General features: G+C 42.1%; 1 protein-coding gene across 1 annotated transcript in view; it reads left to right on the top strand.

Moving 5' to 3' along the window:
• Positions 1 to 5486: 5486 nt before the first annotated feature.
• The window catches only part of TTC22 (tetratricopeptide repeat domain 22), a 25062-nt gene continuing 7501 nt past the window's right edge, over positions 5487 to 23047 (top strand). The window contains exons 1-4 of the mRNA XM_018563978.1: positions 5487 to 6087; positions 13216 to 13271; positions 14866 to 14981; positions 19537 to 19655. Coding sequence (XP_018419480.1) covers positions 5524 to 6087; positions 13216 to 13271; positions 14866 to 14981; positions 19537 to 19655 — 855 coding nt within the window. The 5' untranslated portion in view covers positions 5487 to 5523. The remainder of the gene's footprint in view (positions 6088 to 13215; positions 13272 to 14865; positions 14982 to 19536; positions 19656 to 23047) is intronic.

Below are 23047 nucleotides of genomic sequence, written 5' to 3'. Positions count from 1 at the left end.
AGGTGAGTGATTTTCACTCCTCCTCATAGTTCTAGCCGACCTGTGACAATGAGACTGTCACAGGTCGGCTCAGTAGATCGGAAGGTGAGCGAACATATACCGGCGTTCACTCACCTCTCGATTCTGTCACGGCTCTCTGCCGTGACAGGGTAGGGGCTGGATTCCCCCTCCCCGCTCCGATCCGCCAGCGCTGACTGGCGGAACGGACGGGGAGGGGGCGGGTACAGCTGACTCTGCCTCTAGATAGGCAGAGCCAGCTGTCACTCACGCAGCTGGGCGCATAATTGTCGGGATCTGCTTCAGCTGCGGCGTCTCAGTATACCAGGAGCTGTAGCTCGCGGTATACTGTGCCTAGGGTGACGGGAGAACGCTAGTTTGTGTCCTCCCGTTACCCTAAGGAGAACTATGGGGAAAAGCCTTAACCCCATAGTTCTCCTTTAACTGTACTGAGGGCCACAACCGCCTATTTCCAGAAAAGATGATTATTATTATTATTATTATTATACAGGATTTTATATACCGCCAACACGTTGTGCAGCATTTATACAATATAAAGGGAGACAGTACAGTTACAATACAGTTCAATACAAGATGGTTAGGGAGGGTTATGGCACTGTGGTAATTAACATGATAGAAATTGCAATTTTTACAATCTTTTATCCCAGAAAAAGGGGCCATAAAACATTCCTGAAGTATTCAGCTGTAAGATTACATATGGAAGTGTAGTATTTATCAACTGGAGAACTAGGGTTTCATTCTATGTAAAGTCCTAATGTGAAACTCCAGCTTATAAAAAAGTTTTTTTTAAAACAAAGCCCAGCAAAAGAAAGGATAAAAAGACAGTGTTTCCTAAAGCATGGCCCCTGCCCCAGGCAGAAGAGCCCCTAGTTACATGGCATGTGTTTTTCAGCTAGGTAGTAACCAGCCTGAACTTTGTTTATATTTTCCGGCCTCCACTGGTTCTTCTAAGCTTGGAGTGTTCATTGCTTCTGTCCATTACCTTTAAGGGGATTCTGGTAATCAGTGTGGGAAGGGCAATCCCAGAGTTATTAATTGTTTTTTAGACTAACCAATCCCAGAGTTCTTTGTTTAGATGACTTGGGGAGATAATATATATTTGTAGCACCTTTCCAGAGTGTTCTTCACCTCCTGGGTTTCTGTTTGGATAGAATGCATATCTATCTGCACTATGCATAGAATGTTCTCTCTTTGGGTCTTGCCTCAGTTGGGACAAGTGCTGAAGGCCCAAGAGGCCAGCTGCACAGCTGGAGCATACTGTATATCTGGAGAGAGCTGGGCTAAAGGTTGGCTGCCTGGAAAGAGGAATCTTATTGGTGAAGAGTGTTGCAGACTTACTGGGTAGAAGCTACCGCTGGACATTGCATTGAGGATTCTTATCCCACAGATCAAGGTATCTTTGATATCAAAGGATCAAGGGCCTGGCTAATTATAGAAATCTATCTGCAACTTAAAGTGGACCTTTACCCATATCTTCAAAATAACAACAAAGGCACATTTAGAAAGGTTTAGTAATGACAATCTACAATCACATACTTCTTGATAATTGCAGGGTTTTTATTTTTTACATACCTTATTTTTATTTTCTTCCCGAGTCTTCTGACATTGGCCATTTTAACTAAGGGCAGGTTACTAGATCTCCCTTTACTTCCTGGAACTCTGCACCATGCACATCATCTCAGGGGAGGAAAATGCCTTTCCCTGAGATCTCATGAGATTACAGATGATTACAATGCTCTGCTGATGTAACCTTCCCAGGAGGCAATGCTTGAGTACGATTACATCATTTGTGCCCAAGTGGAAAAAAAAGAAATTGTAAGTAAAATAAGAATATGTTTGTTTAGCGAATGAGAGATGATGTGAGATGTGAGATGATTTCAGATCAGTATGCAGAGCTGTATGCTGATGTGATTTTTAGTCGAAGGGGATAAAGGTATGCTTTAAGGAGGACTGTGACTATTCTTATGGGTGCATTGCTCAATATGGCTGCTCTCACAAGGCTAGCAATTACAAAGAGTCCAATATTAAAGGGCCTTCTAATACCAGAGTATCTGTCCTATTTTTGAGCTATTTTGGGAATCCTACACCTCTAAACCCTCTCTCCAAAAATTGATTTTAGCAATAAAAGGTAGAATAACTAAAGTGACTTCTTTTTCTTTTCACCATCCAGCAATAACCAGACCCCGAGATGGAAATGTTAGCCTGCTATCCCATTTTGGGGTTCATTCCTAACTACCTATAGAGGAGGCGTGCTAATGTTCACCTTTAATCCGGAGGTTCCCCAGCTGTAATTCCTTTCTGCCACTAGACGTTGCCAATCATTTGGGTTAAATGACGATCAGCATCATTCAACCCACTTCTTCTGAGCCCAGAGTGTCATGGACACACCTCATGGTGCTCACATGTTGGTGCAGAATGAAGGTCAGCCCACTGCCACCACCTAGAAGAAGATAATGAAGGACCTAAGGCCCTGTTCACACCAGGGTGGTTGCGGATCAGCGCGGTTTCTGCATGGATTTTAAAAGGTCGGTTTTTGGGGTATTTCTAATTGCTGTACAGCCTGGTTCCATTAAAAGCTCTATAGAAACCGCACTGATCAGCGCAGCAAAAAGGGGTCAGGGAGCAATTCGGGCGGGAGGTGGTTCGGATCGCGCGGTCTCATGAACGGTCCCCATAGCAATGTATGGAATCGTTCATGTTGGTGGTTCAGCCACACGGCCAAATCCGCGCGGCTGAACCACCCTGGTGTGAACGGGGCCTAAGACTTCACTGGACCAGCCAGAAGACCCTTTTAATAAAGGTATGTGTATATAAATAGATACATATACATGAAAACAATTATTTTATTGTGACGTTCATCAGGGTTGAAAGTTAGACAAATATATATGACAAATTACTAAAACTTGCAGCTTTTCTCAGAAATGATGTACATTTGCCAACCTCGGGTTCAGCTGCTGGATTTCCTGTCTCCTCTACAGGAGCCTCTAGTCAGGTCATGCCTGTTTCCCTTGTCATCTCCACACCCTCCTCTGTCATCTTCGTCTTGTGGACTCACCTTCCACCCCCTCTCTTGTCACTTGTCTTCTTGTCATCTCTTCCTCCTCTCCCCTCAGGGAAGAATGAAGACACTCAGTGTAATGTGATCGGGAAAATACTTTGCAAGTTGCAAGAGTGAAACTTCTTTCATTAGCAAACATACTTTGACCTAGTAAGCAAATACTCACTTCCATCTTTCTCATGTGTAATAAAGTCACTGAAGAACAGCTCTATACCATATATAAGAGCGCATTAGCCGCCATTATATTTGAGTTTTTATTGACATTTACACTGGACTCTATTAGAGAATTTGTAATTGTACCTAGAGTATTTCCACATTCCCCTTCTTCCCATTGCTTTGGTTAGGTGCCTGTGCACTTTAGGAAATCTTGAGGGGCTTATGCTCGACTGAGACAACTAACCATTTTGTCATCTTTTTAAAAAATGCAGATAAAAGTACAGAAAATCAAGTATTTAAAATGCTTACTTGCAGTGTTTTTCCTTTCCATAAAATATGATGTAGCTCCCGGGGAAGGAGCATAGGGGAATATTATAGATTGTCACTTAAATGACAGTTCTAAGTCTGCTGAATCTTTAAGATGGCAATCTTAGGGCTTTTGGATGTCTACACAAGGGAAACTTGTGGAAGTCTTACAGGTAAATAACATGCCTGCAATATGTTTAATGTACATATAATCTTATAGGAAGGTTGTTGTTGAAATTAATGGTTTGGCGAGCTCAGACAGATAGTCTCTGCTACATGAATTGCTCCAGTTCCTCACTAAAAATGATCGCGAACAAGACCACCCTTGGAGCTCCCCCTTTAGATACATAGACCCCAGGTATGACAGTGTGAATATTTTCCACTGCAGTATACCCCCTCAAGCCTTACTTACCCCACTAAATAGGCAGATGATAGAGACACAGCAATACCGGCTTAGTTGACTTAAAGTGACATTAAAGTCACAAAACTTTTCTTCCCCTCGCCATGCTGCTTTAAGGACTTACCTTAAATGATGCCTCTTGGTCCGATCATCTTCTTCCTTCCACTTGTATTCAGCAATCTCTCCAACACTGGTGCCGGTCTCTGACCCAGCGCTGACTGTTGTGTCTCCTGTGTCTCATGGTGTCTGTCCGACGTACATGCTCCTGACTGCGTGCATTGACTTACACTGAGTTTCTCCTCTTTTCCCCGGCACATGCTGCACATGCGCTCGCCACATCATTCTGCTCAGCCGCCTGAGAAGCTCCAGATCTTCAGACGGAAGCGAGCGGCGGTGAACGGGGTAAGTAATGATCTTTTTGGTAACTTTAAAAAAAAAAAAATGTTTTTGCATATATCTATTGCTCTCTAGCAGTAGATATATGCAAAAACAAAGGGAGAGTTTAATTATACTTTAATATGGCAAATGGTTCTAATCCCTTTCTCCAACAGAACAGTCGGAAAAAGCATCAGGATTATAATAGCCCTTCAACTGCTTGAATGCGTGTGCAGAAAAGAGTTTGTAATATACTTTGAGAAAGAGACAGCCACACCAAACCAATGTCACTAAAACTGCAGCTTGACAATGGGGATGAGGTTCGAGTTTACCTCTACTATGGGTTCAAGGTGAATCCATAGGATTCACGAGATTTGCAAATCCTGAACTTTGAGCATAACAGTTCACAGGTTCGCAGCCAGAACAACCTACAATGCAGTGCATCCCCTTTTCTATGGTCAGCTGGGTCACAAGAGCCAATCATTTGAAGTAATGGATACCCTTCTAAAAAAGGTTAGGTTCACAGCAGCCATATTGTCAGTGTGTGTTGGAGCTGTTAAAGAGAGCTGACAATTCTGTGTAGGGAGAGATACTGTTTTTTTTTTTTATTTTGCCATTGGTTCATGTCTCCTATGATGTTGCCAAGCTTCTTGTGTCTTTTTTAACAGTAGCTTGCTTTATTAGTCCTACAAAGGGACATGATTAAATAAGCTAAGAAAGAGCAGAGTGGCAGAGAGATGAGTCTCTAAGATGTTATTTGCATTTATCCTCTTGGAGTCCACATGTTGCTTCCAGCTTAGTCCTGTCATAGCACATTTTATAGACCCATAACTATTAACTGAACAGCTCAATGATGTTCAACTTTATAGCGTTTAACTTTACAACTTTCTCTGGGACTTTGCAACGTCTGCGATAATAAATCCTCTTAAATCATCTGTTACATTTCCAAGAAGCCAATGCATTATATGGTGCGTATATTAATCTTGTTTTAGTACTAATTTTATGCTCCATAGGACACTGTAATGAGAAGCAGAGAGGTATAGTGAATGCATTGATTAGTCAAATCTGTGCATAAGTCACAGGGGTGAGGAGGGAATTGTACACAGCCGCCTCTCCCATGTAAAACTCCTCCCAGGCTACAGGTGACTCAGACCAGATATACAGGTACACCGAGCAGGAAAGACTAAAGGGATTTACTAGCTCTGCAGCCATGGAAGAAGAGCCCGGTGTGGACATAGAAACTCTCATAGATGAATTTGAATATATTCCTGGTCATTTCCATTTGGAAATGAATCTGAACTTTGAATCTTGCACCCCAGCAGAGTTTCGCAGACGGGACATCAAACTAAAACGTGATGCCCTTCAGTTCCAGATAGAATTTGACTCTAGTTTCCACCACTCTGCAATCAGAAATCTGCTTGGGGTATTTTCTTTCTATCTAGATGAGATTGATAGTGCCAAGGAGATCTTTGATAACATCACCAAGCAAGAAACCGATAACTTAAATGCATGGGCCAACCTGGCATATGTGTATGACAGGCTGAATTTGGAGGAAGAGGCTTCACACTGCACAGATAGGATATCCCATCTGATGGGCCTGGATGTAGAGGATAGGGGCAGCAAGGAGCCCAGGCTTAGGGCTGCCCGCTGCCTGGCAGAGCAGGGCTATGCCCATGCCTATGATGTGGGGTTGCTGAATGAAGAGGACAGCATGGAGAAAATGGTGACTGGCATTAATCTGTATGATAAGGCCCTCGACTTCGGCAAACACAAGGTCAGTTTAAAAAAAATGTAAAGTGGAGTCAGGTTTCAACTGGCATATTGGAAATTGTGGCATGTTTATATTTTAAAACATGCAGAAATTTTGGAGTTTAAAATGACTGGCTAACTTAAAATCTAAAAAATGCAAGCTTATTCCTGAAGAAGGGACCCCAATGGCCCCTAAAAGCTTGCATCATTTAGAACTGTAAGTTAGCCAATAAAGAATACCACCTAAACTCCAAGCTTTTGCATTACTTAATGGTTAACATGGTACAGGGCCCTACTGCTGTTTGAATACATAAGATATAATATGTATTTTTTTTATATATTTATAATAAGCCTTCAGCGGTATGTTGAATATGCAGGGAACCCAGTGCATAAGTTTGCTGTATTGTAATTGGCTAAATGTGAGAACAACATGTACTGGTTTGTTCTATGTGACAGGGCTGGGTCTTGATCTCAGACCAAGCCCCGGAAGGGTCCTTTCTAGTCAGCTAACATGATCATTGACATTCTTTATCAGTTGCTATAGAATTACAAGCTCCTGGATTGTTTGTCAGCCAAAGGCATTTAATGAACTATGCTATTAGATACTTCCTTCCTACATTTTACTTTCCTTTGGTGATCCTATTTGTATATAGAAGCACCTTTCCCACTTGTTTTATGCGCAGCCCCTTGGTTGTACAGAGCAGTTCCTCTCTAAGTGCAGAAGAACCCTCCCTGCCTAAATGTTGTGCAGCCCCTATGGCTGTACAGATGGGTTCATCTGTAAGTGCAGAAGAACTCTTCCCATCTGAATTTTGTGCAGCCCCCATAGTTGTACAGAAGGGTTCCTCTCTAAATGCAGAAGAACCCTTTCTGCCTGAATTCTGTGTAGCCCCCATTGTTGCACAGAAGGAATAATCTCAGAATGCAAATTTATTTCATTGTGCAGAACAACCCTTCTTCAGTGTGAATGACTCCTCTGTGTGCAGACTCCCCAAAATGCAGAAGGACCCTCCTTTTGTGTGCAGAGCCCCGACATTTAAAAATTCCTCATTATATGCAATATTCATCTTTCCAAGTGCTTAGAAGTTGCCTCTTATGAATGTGCAGAAGACCACCCTCTGCAGTAGATGCTAAAAGACCACCTTTATAAACACGGGTCCGAGATTTGGGGCCACTTTCTTAGCATGTAGGTCTTGTATACTGACAATACTCTGTATGCACACATAAGCATAGAGTTCTGTGTTACAAAAGGCAAAGTCATTGGGTGACATTAACAAAAGTCGCACAGGGACTACCTGAGAACTGTATGTGTAAATTGTTTAATTCTATACAAATTCTTTATAAAAAGATGCACTTCTGAAAGGGAATGCACAGTTGTGACTCCAGATAGGTTGCTGACCAGCACAGTGGTTTGTAAATCTCCCTTGCTCTGTGGTTTGGGAAATGTAGCCAGGTGGGAAGTCATAGGCAGAGATATAGATATTGCCCCACAACGGTCATAACCGGCTCCTGCCAAACTGGTGCTGTAAGATTGTAATACCAAACATATTTGTACAGAAAACAAAGTTCATTTGTTCTAGCTTGTTTATCAGGCATACATAAATGTAGCATTTGGGTTATTTCCCTTTGCTCAATGTGACATTTGCATTGCTGTTCCTGGCAAGGTTTAACATTTGCATTCAGAGGAGGACAATTCTTTAGATGCCGACCACAATTTCAATTAAACTACTGTGAGAAATTACATATTGGCCAGACATTAGCCTTTGGTCGGTTCAATGATTGCACGGATTGGTCATTATTCTTCCTAGCAGCCACATGGGGGACAGGGAAGCAGGGACATGTCTTATGGGGGACAAATAGGCTGTCAGCATGAAAACTGCCTGGTTGTCCTCAATGTAGGTTAACCAAGAAAGTCTGTTGAGGTTGAGGGTACATTATAGACATACTGATCCTATCAAAGTCACAGGTATCATGCAGCCATTACCTCTGCTAAAGGCTTATCAAAATATGGCAAAACTAATGTATTCTTATATGAGTATTTTAGTTTCATATAAAGTGACAATCAGCAACATAACTATATATAATAGATCCCAATAGCAAAATCTTTATAGACCACCCCAGGATAACCAATTTTCACCTTCTCATGAAGCATAAGATACCATTGGGAAGATTTAACAGTTGAATGACCATTTGCAATAAATATTAGTACATTTAACTGCAGAATTCAGTTTGAATAGAGTGCACATGTATGTAATGTAAGACATCTTTATTTCAAGGGAAAAATATGTAGCCTGGCCAATCATTTTTTTCCTAAAATGGGTGATAAAGGATTATCTTTATAAATGACAGTGCTGAAATGACTGCAATTGTTATTTTATCTGATGAAAATCAGACAGATCATGTGACGATTATGTTCTGTTCATGGACATATTGTGAAACGTGTACCAGTATAAAACAAGCAACATTCAGTACTAACTTCAGTCTACCTACTCAAAATATTCATTTTGGATGGCTTGACCTTTCAATCTGACCGTTATTGGAACAAGTGCACATGCATTCCTTTTACTCACAATTATTTGAAAATGCTAACGCTGCCTGGGGAAATCCAGAGGGGACAGTACTGGGTCCCATTTTCTGCTGGGCCCTATAGCAATTGCAGGGCCTACTGGTCAATTTATGATGAGATGAGATACTATTTCAGTGCATGGAACCTAGTAATTTGCTGAAAACTAGTAAAATCATACTTCTCTATATTCTGAGTTTAGGGCTAGTTTACACCAACTGTAGTTGTGTGATGCAGTCCGTTCAGTTTGGCTGCTGCAGCCAAAATGCATAACAATGCTTTCCTATGAAATTTCTGGTGCTCTATTCACACCAGTGCAGTCCGTTCCGATGCAGTCAGAAACAATACTGCTTGCCCTATCTTAGCTGCATTGAATTTCACTAGGATGCATAAAAACGGATCGAAAATGCATGCACACGCACTGGAACGCACATGAAATCCCGTTTGATCCCCAAAAAAAACCCTAAAACGCATCAATCGCGGTAAAATGGCGGTAAAATGGCAATACAATTACAAAATCCATTACAATGCAGCTGAGCAACCGCACGCAGCTCTGGTCTAAACAAACCCTTGGCAGAAAGTTTTTAGGCACACCCATGACACACCCCTGGCCATGCTGGCCATGAAGAATTAATGTGAAAAAGCAATTACTTCAACCCTCTGGTGCTGTTCTCACTGCTATTTTCCCTTTTGAAAATAACAGATTAGATCATTTGAAGGTGAAATGTTCAGAGCAGTTGTTTATTCGTTTGGGTCTGTACAGCAGACCCAAAAAGAAGAAAAATTGAAAAGCACAGAAGGACAGAGGGATTTGGTTCCAAAAGAGGGACTGTCCCTCCAAATAAGGAACAGTTGGGAGCTATGATAACATTGTTGCAGCTCAGTTTACAAAATGTCTACATGCCCCATGTGTGTGACAGGTACACTTTACAGCCCTTAGTATACCTTGGGTAACTATAAGATGAAGGTATTTGGGAGGAGCTAGAGATGGCTATATAAATTCAGGTGTGACATATTTGCTCACTGAACAATTCCATCCTTGGAATTAAGGTGTGTGTTTTTCTATCGCTTCGTTTCGCTTACAAGAGTTTAATTCACCGGACAAATTGTAGAAGTCGCTGTACCAGCAAGAGTCGTCCACATTTCGTTTTACGTTATATTTCAGCAGCTATAAAAATCCATGTTATATAATTATATTTATAATTCCTGCTGTGTGTTGACGGATAAATAAAGGTGTGTCCTTAGGCAAACAGTATGCCTGTTTGTGCACCAGAGTGTATTATAGAAGAATATGAATGGTGGCATGGTGGCATGGCATGGCGGGCAGTGAGGGAGCACAGACATAGGAAAAAACCTCAATGTTTAGAAATAACTTCTCAATGAAGATAAATCGGAAAATCTATTTATCATTATTGAGAATTTACCCAGTATGCTTTATGTCTGTCTTGTAGTCCTTAAAAGGGGGAGTGTTGTTGCCCCCACAATGTGTTGGGTGCTTTTGCTTGATGGAATTATGAACAATTAAAGGCGCTTTTGGATTATTTCACCTTTTAATTTGTCGCCTTTATTTCTAAATATTGAGTTACTTCTGGGTACACAGCAAGGTTGCCCTGTTTTGTTTGGGAGCTGCCTTACTAAATCAAGTGAGCTTATTTGCAAACATCCTTGCATCTGAAAGACTTGAATAAACAAAGAAACCCCAGCGCCTCTTACATGTGTTTCTCTGGAGCAGGAAAAACTTGACTGAGGTCCTAACCCTATTCAGAAAGTTGACTAGCATGGGGCTTTAACTATAAGTAACTCTTGATGTTTGTGCACATATGATCTGCACTTGTTTCTAGTCACTGACCTGTAAGATATGAAAATCCAGGAGTTCTGACTTATAGTGGACCTTGCAGCATAAATGCAAGTCCAGCATTTTAAATGAGCCCACCCATCCCCTTGCCGAAATGCAGCATAAATATTCAAAAACACCTGTAGAAGGAAAAAAGTTGGATAGTGTACTTACCTTTTTCTTTACTTTTGCACATTGTGACTAGGTGAGGGTGATATCAACCTCAATTGAGTAAGATCCGTGGAAGGTAGAATACTCCAAATTCTGCTGAGAAAATCATCTCAGCACTATCCTGCAACCTCTCCTTTGAAGGGTTAAAGTACTCAGCATTCCTCGGGATCTTGATGACAGGAGAATTATGTCAACCCTTGCACTATGGAAGCTGGAGAAATGGTAATCATATTATCTATCTTCCCCCAGCCCTTCAGGTGTTTTTGAAATGTCTATGCTGCATTTCAGCAAGGGCGAGTTCTGTCAAAAAGCAGACCTTGCATGGAGTTTAGGTTGCTGCATCCTAGTTCTGAGTCGGTGACTCAAATCAACAAAGCCAGTGACAGCCAGGTAATCAGTATTATCAGAGGAAGGGCAGCAAAGATTGCCTACATATTACCCTCAGCACAGGTTTACGTTAACATTTAAACTTTTTTAGTTTTGGATAGAGTCAGGGAGGGATATAATCCATGTTCGTTTTTCTTCTGCCATCTGTGTCCCATTGGTGAGTCTCCCATCACTTCCTGTCCAATAGCCAAGTGAGGGAAATCCCTGGTCAGCAGGGTCACTAGAACTGGTGTCCCCATTGGAAGAGTTTCCATCTATTCCTGTTCTGGTGACAACCCAAAATTTGGGATTTTCTTTCACTTTCAGTGATAATTGTCATCAGGACAAACAGGGAAGATACCCCTCTTTAATGAAGACACAGACAGTAATAAAAACCTGAAAGGTGTTCTAATCACTCTCTACTCTATTAAAAACTAAGTGGTCTAACCACTGAGCTGCCGCAGGCAGCCGAATGAATAGCCGACCCGAAGTGAAGTGAGCCGAACGCTGTTCGGCTATTCACTTCAGGCATGTACGGCTGATTTCAGCCATACACCGACTAAAATCAGCAGTACATCGGGTGGCTTCCGGTCGGCCAAACATGCTCAGCATGTTCGGCCGACCCGGAGTGCAGAAGGAGTTCGACTCAGCCGATCCAACATCTGGATCGGCTGAGCCGAACCTCCATCAGGCTACTTGCTGCTGTTCGGCCTATTCTCATAAATGCCGAACAGCAGTGACAGCAGTGGCATTCGGCTCGGCTATTCTGCCCGGTACCTCTGTGATACCGAGCAGAATAGAAAAACAGTTTTAAAAAATAAAATAGAAAACGATTGGGCGAAGATAGCAGTGACAGCTAGCTCCGCCCCACTGTTTTCTATTGGCTGGGCGGTTCTGCTGCCGTCAGAATAAAAAAAAGAAAAAAACACCATAGGAATGCATAGCTAGATTCCTATTGGCTATTTCACTTCGCAATAGCAAACTAGCTATTGCACCCGCCCTCTGCTGCTGTCAATCACCAGACGGGGACCTGATGGAGAACTGCAGGTCCCCCTCTGCTGATTGACAGCAGCAGTGGGCAGGTGCAATAGCTAGTTTGCTATTGGCTATTGCAAAGTGAAATAGCCAATAGGAATCTAGCTATGCATTCCTATGCTGGCTTTTTTTTTTGCTGACAGCGGCCCCATGTCAGAAAAAAAACAAAACAGATCGCAATGAAAGGTTTACTCTGCTCGATCGAGCAGAGTAAACCTTTCAGGGAGAATGTGTTTCTCTCCTGGGCGGCCGGGAGCCATATCAGACTCCCAGAGCGTCCGGGAGAGTAATGACAGATCAGCGTCCCTGGTTATCAGGTAACCAGGGACACCATCTATCATTACACACTGAGAACCCGAAGAGGCCGTTGTGATATCATAGCGGCCACGCTGGGTTCTCAGTGTGTAATGACAGATGTCATCCCTGGTTAACTGATAACCAGGGACGCTGATCTCTCTGCAAGTGGCTGGAGCCAGCCGTGAGATGACGGCTGGCTCCGCCCAGCTGTCAGAAGCAGGCTGTCGGTCGGCCAGCTTCGGCTTTCTACAGGTAACTTGGTAAGTTAAGGTAATTCGGTAAACTCTGCTCCAGATCTCGTAAATCACAACCATAATGTGAAAAGCCTTTCTATGGTATTCTTATATTGTAAAGCGCTGTGCAAACTATTGGCGCTATATAAATCCTGTATAATAATAATAATATGGTATAGCCAATATAATGCAACCATTTTTTAACTGTCTACTGCTCCTTCTAACATGATTAATAGATGACATTGAAGTGGTGGTAAAATAATCCAGGACCAGAAATACCATTAGGCACAGGGACAAAGAGAGGACTACCATCTCTGTATAGACATTGGCCTCACATTTGCCACATTTCCCATCATCAGTAGAATTACGGTCTCCTATGAGATCATTTACACATGGTCACAATATACTATTGCCAGTAAAACACGAAAATGTTCTGTATAAAAAAGGAGATTCCAGCACAGGCGTGCAGCATGGATCTTAGCAGTGGGTGCAAAATGTTGTGTGCCTATAGGCTCCAATGATGGAAATTCAACTGAGAAATCACAGATGTTAATAAACCCCTTCTGTATGTTAATCAGTGGATATAATACGTAGAGTTAATTAGGGAACCTGAAACTAACATTTATGCTTTGCTTTCACTGTTTCTTTTTATAGATCTCATTGGAAGAGAAAAGGAGCTGGTTTTTCACAATGGCCTCTCTCTGTATGCGGTAAGTCAATACCAAGCATAGTAACTTTGGTGGGGCAGTTTGGTTCCATGGAAGATGTAAGATCTTAGATTGTAAAGAGATACCAGGAGGTCAAGTCATGGTGTGGAGTCATTGTGTGGAGGGCCTGGTATTACATTGTTGGTATTTAAACATGCCTAGTCTCTGAGATCAGCACAGAGGAGCAAATTGTGCCACGGGAAATCTCTGAATTTAGAACTAGTAGTAGATGTTTGCATGGTGGGCACCTCATGTTTGGGGCTCTCAGAGTCAAAAAGAAGAGAAAAACCACAAGCAGTTTTTAATTTTTGATTCTGACGTTTAGGCCTGAGTTCTCACCTATTCATAGAGGTAAAACTTGCATTTTATTACACAGTAAAGTAACACACAGTACTTTGTGTGGTGCGTTTCAGCACGAATGTTAATACACAAAATACTCCACATTAATGCCAAACTGAACTTTCAGTTTAAATCAGCTAAATATATTCCAGGTGCAATACAAAAGGTTTTCAAAGTCTTACAATCAATCTCATTAGCAAGCAGCCATAGCCTGAGTAGAAAGGCCTGTCCCCTGCAAGCATGCTGCAAAGAAAGACCCTTACTCTCTTTTTAGAAGCAGTGGGTCAACACTCAATACTCAGGCTAAAAGCAAGGAAAAAACTGTAAGACAATTTACACGTTTTGTTTTGATGTACATGGAATGTATTTAGCTGATTTAAACATAAAGGTTTATCGTGTATGTGGTAATGCACTACCACAGAATGTGTTAGGGGACTGTAATAATTGTTAAGGGGCTGTAATAATTGTGCTTTAGTGGAGGAGATTGATGCAGTTACATAGGAGCTGATTTATAACTCTACAGATAGGAATTCCTAAGCTCCTCATTGCCATCTCAGGCAGCAGTGCTGCGCAAACAGCATTCACCCAGCTATACGCTGAATGGGAGATGTATCAATTAGCCCCTTAGGAACTTAAAGTGACACTAAACTCAGGAGTTAAATCTTAAAAAATACATTAAAGTTCTTTAACTATTTACAAAAATGTATCCTATTTGTGTATCACTCAGCTGTAGATCCTCAAATCATCTCTGAATTGGTGCTAACACTGTCCTTCCTTCTGGAGGGTGGCTACTGTTGCTCCCCTTGGTCCCTATGTGTGTTGTAAAGTAGCCACCACACCAAGCTCACTCCTGTGATGGACTACAATCTCAATACAAATGAGTAAACTAAACATGAGATTGTAGTCTATCACAGGAGCGAGCTTGGAGCGGTGGCTACTTTACAACACACACAGGGGCCATGGGGAACAAAAGTAGCCACCCTCCAGAAGGAAGGACAGTGTCAGCACCAATTCAGAGATGATTTGAGGATCTCCAGCCGAGTGATACACAAATAAGATACAGTTTTGTAAATAGTTAAGATACTTGAATGTATTTTTAAGATTTAACTCCTGAGTTTAGTGTCACTTTACGGATGTCAAAACCGTACAAGCAACATTCATATTAGTGCTTATTGATAATGCTTACTGATATCAACTCATTTTAATTTGAAACCCAATATCTTTTATTACCCTGCATAACCCAGTATTTCTATTTTAGGGTAGATGAAATCTTCATGATAAAAGAAGAACCTGAACAGAGCCGATTGTTATTTTTTAACAAGACATTGATGTTGCTCCGTGACGCTGTGAAGTCCTCCCACAGTCATTACAGAGGTAGTGTGAGCTTTGTCTGTATCACAATGGACACAGTGTCTGTTATGTCAGCGGCAGGTTTCTGTTTATATAGAACCTTTTGTTATGTTGCATTAAGTTCTTTGAGGTCAGATGTATTCTTTCTTTTATACTTCCTTTTTATAATATGTAATTGATCTCACTTTTTAAACATGGTGATTAGGTTGGTCACAGATAAGGTGCTGAAGCAACCCACATTAGATAGCTAGAGCCCACCACACAATGGAAACACTGCAGGTACACCTATGTAACCATTACATTTTAGCCTCAAGTAGGTCCGGTTCACACTGGCGTTCCTCTGTGATTTTAAAGCAACATTCAGTAGTAAAGTTTAAAAGGACAGGTGGCAGTGTAGCTCACATGTACAAATCACTGTGTTGCTTTGTGTTGCATCAAAATTGATCCTGCATGTTGCGTTAGGCAGGTGGTGCTGTTTGTCATCCACCTTCATTCACGTTAATGGAAGTGCACCTTAAATTTAAGAAATTTATAGTGCGGTTGAGATGTAGTTAGAAATCGTTTACAGGCCAGGGCAAAGACTCAGGAGGAACCAAGGCTTCTCCTATTGGATCTGGATCACACCAACCGGGGTTTAAGGACCTCCAGCAAGGCATCAAAAGTTGACACTCTAATGTGGACATAATCACGGAACTCCAGTGGGTACGTTTGTCAACTCAAAGTACAGGGTGTGAAAGTTCCCTTTGGAAAATCTCTGCGAGACAATTGGATACAGCCAGTACTTGTGCAATATCCAAAATAATCTTCAGCTGGACCATGAGAGATGGTATCATAGGAATCCATGATATTGACCTAAAAAAGATGGTTGGGTCTATACAATGGAGCAAAAAGGACAACAGAAATCACACAAAAAACACCAGGGGGCTAATTTATCATTCTTGCACCCAGTGTATAGCTTGTCGAGTGCCGTTTGCACAGCACTACCACCACTAGATGGCGCTGAGGAGCATAGGAATTTCCTCAGTGCCATCTAGAGGTGGTAGCACTGTGCAAATGGCATTCGCCCATCCCCATCTATACGCTGGGTAGGAGAGTTATAGATCAGCCTCTAAATATCACACCACAAACTAACTACACCTCACTGCCTCCTCATCACTTTACCTTTAAATTGTTAACTATAAAAAAAAAGTAAAGAGGATGTTTGAAAAGGGTTTTTCTTTGTGACTTGAACATGTCTGAAATGTTATTGGTTATGTTATAGAAAGGTTATTGCTTTGGGTGCATTGTTCAGCGTTCAACATTACCTTTCCTGTTAATGTGTGAACTTAGCTTTAGGAGAACATCAAAAACCACCAGGTGAAAATAAAGGGAAAAAACCCTGAAAAATAAAACTAATGCAGCCACCACATCTAATAATGTGGTCCTCCCGCAGTCATTACAGAGGTAGTGTGAACTTTGTCTGCATCACAATGGACACAGTGTCTGTTATGTCAGCGGCAGGTTTCTGTTTATATAGAACCTTTTGTTATGTTGCATTAAGTTCTTTGAGGTCAGATGTATTTTTCCGTTCATACTTTCTATTTATTTTATCTGGTTGATCTCTACACACATGATGCTCAGTCAGGCTGCAGATGAGGTGTTGAAGCAGGCCACATTAGATAGCTGGAGAGCCTCATACAATGGGGACACTTTGGTTACACCAATGCAACAAATACATTTTAGACTTATTAAGGAAAGTGTCAAAAGGAACCTGAGCTTCTCTGAATCTGGAAGGAGCTCCTCTAAAAAACATGAAATTTAAGCTTTATGCCATCGTATCAGCTGCGGGTGGGGAATTTCCAGTCCGCAGCTTGACGTAAGCAAAGGGATGCCGTGATGTAATTTACCTTATATGACTATTTGCCTATATTTGGTAAATTACATTTACTTAAAAGAGAACTATGGGGTAAGTGTTTTTCCCCATAGTTCTCTTAAGGGTCAGGGGGGGACATATACTAGCGTCCTCCAATGACACAAAGCTCAGTATATCGCGAGCTACAACTCGCGGTATACTGAGACTGCCATAGCCGCGACGGTTCCCGCCAATGCTGTCGAGATCCACACAGCTGTGTGAATGACAGCTGGCTCTGCCTATCTAGAGGCAGAGCCAGTTGTGCCCGCCCCCTCCTCCGTCCGTTCCTCCAGTCAGCGCTGGAGGATCTGAGAGAGGAACCGGGGCATCCCTGCGGGGAGCCGTGACTGACAGTCAGCGTTCACTGTAGGGAGACAATCGAGAAGTCAGCGAGCGACGGTATGTGTTTGCTCACTTCCCGATCTATTGAGCCGACCTGTGACAGTTTCATTGTCACACGTCGGTTCAAACTATGAGGATGAGTGATTTTCACTCACCTCATAGGTCTCCTTTTAATATGGCTATGTGGGTCTGAACTGGATTGGACTAAAAAGCTGAAATATACTGTATATTATTTTTGGATTTAGATACCATTTAATGCATAACTCCATAGCTATTTTAATTTTTAGTTTTGTGTTGATTGTGAAATGGTTAGATACTCTGTAATGTTTTCATTGCTGTAAGGCTCCCTGTTAAAGAGATTTCTCCTCATTTCCCATTCTACCCGACAACCGTCACCCAGACAGGAAGTGAGTAGAAAGGTGGTACAGTATAATATATTGACTGTCAAACCTTACACAAAATATCAGACATCTGTGTCTTCATATCAATCAGCCTCTTTTAAACTACCTATGTCACATTAAAAGTGGTGTAAGCACACAGCGATGGTTACTTCATGCTGTTGGAAGGTGATTCATTTGATGGTACTACAGCTACAATTATTTATGATACCGTTCCCGCTGGCTAAAGGCTCATTGCATGCAGCGCTCAGCATTACACAACCTGTTCAATGCTTCTTTACTTCTCTTCCGCGTGTTACATTTGGATTATCTGTATGCTCCGCATGGTCTGTTTATACATTGGCTGGCCAAACAAAAAGTCACAACCTGGATTTCGGGCAGTGTTACTGTCATGGTGTGGCCAAAAAATATTATATATTGTTATGGCCGCACCATAACAAGTTTATATGTAAATTGTGTTCGCTTCAAAGGTTCGTTCTGTGCAAATAGATTGCATACATTCAAACTGAAAAGAACATATATCTAGGAATATTTGTATCTGCACAGACGAAAGTTCCAAAAATTTAGGGGCAAATGGCTTTGTGAATTGGTTATAGATAGACTCCATAGTCAGAAATGAAAACAAAAATTTGGTTAGTGTTTATTTTTACCAAAGACTATTACAACTGTGAGGTCTTCAAAATGAACCGATGCTTTACCCTTGCAGGACATGAGATGTACTTGATAGACATTTATAATCCTAATAGCTATATAAGTATTATATACATTTTCAGCATGCAACCTATATATGGCCTTCATATATCTAGGAATGTTAGGAGGGATCACCAGCAAACATTGGCTTGCTGTGTTAAAGTGACATTAAACTCACTAATTCCTAAAAATGCATTAAAGTACCTTACCTATTACCAAAAATGTATCTTATTTGTGTATCACTTGGCTGTAGATCCTCAAATCATCTCTGAATTGGTGCTGACACTGTCCTTCCTTCTGGAGGGGGGCTATTTTTCTTCCCCATGGTCCATGCGTGTGTTATAAAGTAGTCACCACTCCAAGCTCACTCCTGTGATGGACTACAATCTCATGTTTAGTTTACTAATGTGTATTGATATTGTAGTCCATCACGGGATCGAGCTTGGAGCGGTGCCTACTTTAGAACACACAGGGACCATGGGGAAGAAAAGTAGCCCCCCTCCAGAAGGAAGAACAGTGTCAGTATGAATTCAGAGATGATTTGAGGATCTACAGCCGAGTGATACACAAATAAGATACATTTTTGTTAATAGTTAAGGTACTTTGGTGCATTTTGTAGATTTAAAGGAGAACTATGAGGTGAGTGCTTTTCACTCACCTCATAGTTCTAGCCGACCTGTGACAATGAGACTGTCACAGGTCGGCTCAGTAGATCGGGAGGTGAGCGAACACATACCGGCATTCGCTCACCTCTCAATCCTGTCACGGCTCTCTGCTGTGACAGGGGAGGGGCTGGATTCCCCCCTCTCCGCCAGTGCTGACTGGTGGAACGGACGGGGGAGGGGGCAGGTACAGCTGGCTCTGCCTCTAGACAGGCAGAGCCAGCTGTCAGTCACGCAGCTGGGCGGATGCCGGCACAATTGTCGGGATCCGCTTCAGCTGCGGCGTCTCACTATACCGCGAGCTACCGCTCGCGGTATACTGAGCCTAGGGTGACGGGAGGATGCTAGTTTGTGTCCTCCCGTTACCCTAAGGAGAACTATGGGGAAAAGCCTTAACCCAATAGTTCTCCTTTAACTCCTGAGTTTAGTGTCACTTTAACATGACAAAAAATATAATGACGTGCAGAAATGTTTGTCTGCTGTTCCAGACATGCCTGAACCATGCTGCTTATTCATGTCACAATGTGTATGTCAGTGACACTAAAGTGCAAAGATTTGTCATATGTTTTTTACGCATAGTTGTAATTCTTCTTTAGCTTTGTCCTGGTGCTACATTGGAATGATGCTGGAAAAACAACAGACATTTTCCACCACGCCGATGGGAATCCATGATTACGGCTTTTCAGGAACCGACCCACTGGACTGCTTTAGCAAGGTTTGATCAATGTGGTTTTCTAAAGTTTATGCAGCAATGATGAACATTCACATTTCTAGTTTTATCATCTTAGTTTGATTTGCAGAGACTGTAGGGAAAACATGCCAGGCCACAATTCTCTTCACCTTTCCATGGACTCAAGCTCTTCGTTGGACAATTGTGGGTGTTCCCAGGTCTAATTAAAGCGATGCATTGGTTCTTGATGCTGGGAGCTCTTTGTTGTTAGTTTGTGCCATGACGCTTTTGGTGCCAACAAAGTATCTTCAAAGTCTAAACTATACCCTACCCCTGAACCCCTAAAGTGAGCCCTTCACAAATATACCCTCCTCCCCAACAGTTACTACCTAAATTGTTAGTCTAGCTGAAATTATTTTTTTTTGTTCATAGATGCTGGAAAGTTGAACCACCTGAGAACTTTCATGTGCTTGATTTGGTGATACAAAATCAATATTTTGCTGCAATACACACATTCAAAAGGATCCCCCCCCCAGTAATTTACCTTCTCCCCTAGATGTCACCAGTCCCCCAGGTTGAATGATGACCAGCCTCAGTTAACCTAATTCCTCTGGCCAATGCTAGCCCACAGTCAGGTGTGATTATGCAAACAGGGGTGTGCTCACAGGACTTCTGCACTGAACAGAGCTCACAGGTCATTTTACACAAAGGCTTGAGTTCTGCTTAATCCTTAACATTGAGGGCAATTCACACCATGTCCGGACCAGATCCAGACCAGAACGGTTTTGTCTGGTCTAAAAATGCACCCCCATTCATTCCTATGGTTAAAAGTGAGGCTTGTTCACACCCTACATTCAGTTCCAGAACATTTAAAAAAAGTACTGCATGCACTATCTTTTCTGCAGGCGTTTACACATGTAAACACACCAGAACGCACCAGAAGTCTAATTGAGACTGAACCTAGACAACTTTCCAATTGAAAAAATGCACCGAAACGCATCTAAAACACACACGTTCCCACAAACGCATCCAGATGTGGTATGGAGATGGTGTGAGCAAGCCCTAAGAGCTATACTGATCTCCCAGTGCCTTACTCTAACATAGATGCCAACTGCCTCATATTTTCCGGGGCAGTCCCAAATCTCTGACCTCTGTCTTGAAAATGGTGTGTCTCTGACTCACAGCATCACGTTTATTTTAATTACTGTGCAGTCACTCAAAAAAACGGTATTAATTAAATAGATCACGGATGCAAGAGGGGGCTGTTCCTGGTTATTTGGGGGGTGGGACATCTTATAAAGTGTGCATGTCAAGTGGGCTTTGAGCGGGGGTGAGAGCGTCCGCGGATCTGGGACTAAAATATTGGTAAGTATCTCTAACACTACCTATCCCCGAAAATTGATTCCTTAGGCCTTGTTCACACCAAGTGCGGAGCAGGTGCAGAGCAGAGCAGAGCAGTTGCAGACCGGATCAAATGTATTCCAATGGTATTTTGGGCTCTAGTTCACATTGCAGCGTGCAGTTCCAGAGCAGGTGAAATGTGCCTTACTCTAACATAGATGCCAACTGCCTCATATTTTCCGGGGCAGTCCCAAATCTCTGACCTCTGTCCTTGAAAATGGTGTGTCTCTGACTCACAGCATCACGTTTATTTTAATTACTGTGCAGTCACTCAAAAAAACGGTATTAATTAAATAGATCACGGATGCAAGAGGGGGCTGTTCCTGGTTATTTGGGGGGTGGGACATCTTATAAAGTGTGCATGTCAAGTGGGCTTTGAGCGGGGGTGAGAGCGTCCGCGGATCTGGGACTAAAATATTGGTAAGTATCTCTAACACTACCTATCCCCGAAAATTGATTCCTTAGGCCTTGTTCACACCAAGTGCGGAGCAGGTGCAGAGCAGAGCAGAGCAGTTGCAGACCGGATCAAATGTATTCCAATGGTATTTTGGGCTCTAGTTCACATTGCAGCGTGCAGTTCCAGAGCAGGTGAAAAAACTGCAGCAAGCCCTATTTTACCTGCTCTGAAACGCATGAAAACGCATCAAAAACGCATGCAAATGCCTGGAACGCACTGAAAGCCCATGTTAAACTAAAAAAAAAAAATGGCCCGGAACGCATCAAAAACGCGGCACAACCCACTGCACCGCGTGTGCAGAAACCTGACCGGATCTGCTCTGCATTTGGTGTGAACAAGGCCTAACACTAAAGGGTCTATATATACATTTTTCACCCAGACATACAACAGGCAAATGCCATTCGCACAGCATTCCCACCACTAGATAGAGCCGAAGAGCATAGGAATTTCCATGTCATGAGAGAAATAGGTCTCTCTCCATCATCACTGAACTTCAGAAAAAGCTAATTACTTGGCCGTGCTGCTTGGCTGATCCTTTGGCTTTATTACTTCAAAAGAGTTATTCACTAAAGGGTGAAGAGTTTGGAGAAGGCAGGAGATGTGAACAAAGGAAAAAAGAAAATAGCACTGCGCTTCAAACTCAAAATATTCCTAAAATGTGAGAAAAATATTATAAAATGTGAAATGGTCACAAAGTGATAAACAATTTTGTGTCCTACACAACACCTGTGTTGCACAATGCCTGTGCTGATGATAGAAAAAACAAATGTGCTAGTACATAAAATGTGTACATATATTAAATCCTATGTTAAACCTCACAAGTGATGTATAACTCCCTCTTAATCTACATATCCATATGTGAAGTCGTTTACTTCTGGATACAATAAAGTCCTTGAAATATGTGATGATATATCTTCCAACTTTTATAATCAACACCACGTCCGTGAATGCATCAACAATTAGTGAATCAGTGCTCTCCAGTCTCCAGCGTGCTCAAAGATAAGATCTGGCCGCACTCACCGACTCCTATTGCTCACCATATTTCAGAGGAACAATTAGCGCTTTGTTGATATATATAGAACCAAATCCTCTCCTTTGTTTTCAATCCGACAATAAATTGGGGTAGATTCCTCCCAACTCTGGCTTATCTTCCCAAAATCGTGTAAAGGTCCCCACACACCTTGCGATAATCGTGGGAAATCCCGCGATCGTACGATTATCGTAAGGTGTGTGGAAGCCGTGCGACCTCTACTACTGTAAGGTCGCACGACTTTAAATGTGCCGCCCCAATGGGGCATAAAAGTTTTATATAGATGAGAATTTATATAGATTGTTTTGTCCATATCATTTTCCTATGGACGTTTGTATAGTTAGTTATATGCTGCCATCTAGAGGCCTTTTGTTGTAATGTACATGTTTTTCTGTAATTATTCCTCATGTGACAATGTATTTCCCCCTAGTGTACGCCCCTTCCTTCTTCCTGTGTGCAGTACTTCCTGTGTCATGGCCACAGTTAAAAGCCACATGTAACAAGGACACACATGTGATCTGCACAGTACGTAGGAAAGGCATCATTTTC

The sequence above is a fragment of the Nanorana parkeri genome, unplaced genomic scaffold (genome assembly GCF_000935625.1).
Source record: "Nanorana parkeri isolate BGI_ZX_2015 unplaced genomic scaffold, ASM93562v1 scaffold715, whole genome shotgun sequence".
NCBI classification, from domain to species: Eukaryota; Metazoa; Chordata; class Amphibia; order Anura; family Dicroglossidae; genus Nanorana; species Nanorana parkeri.
This window is presented reverse-complemented; position numbering and strand designations above follow the sequence as displayed.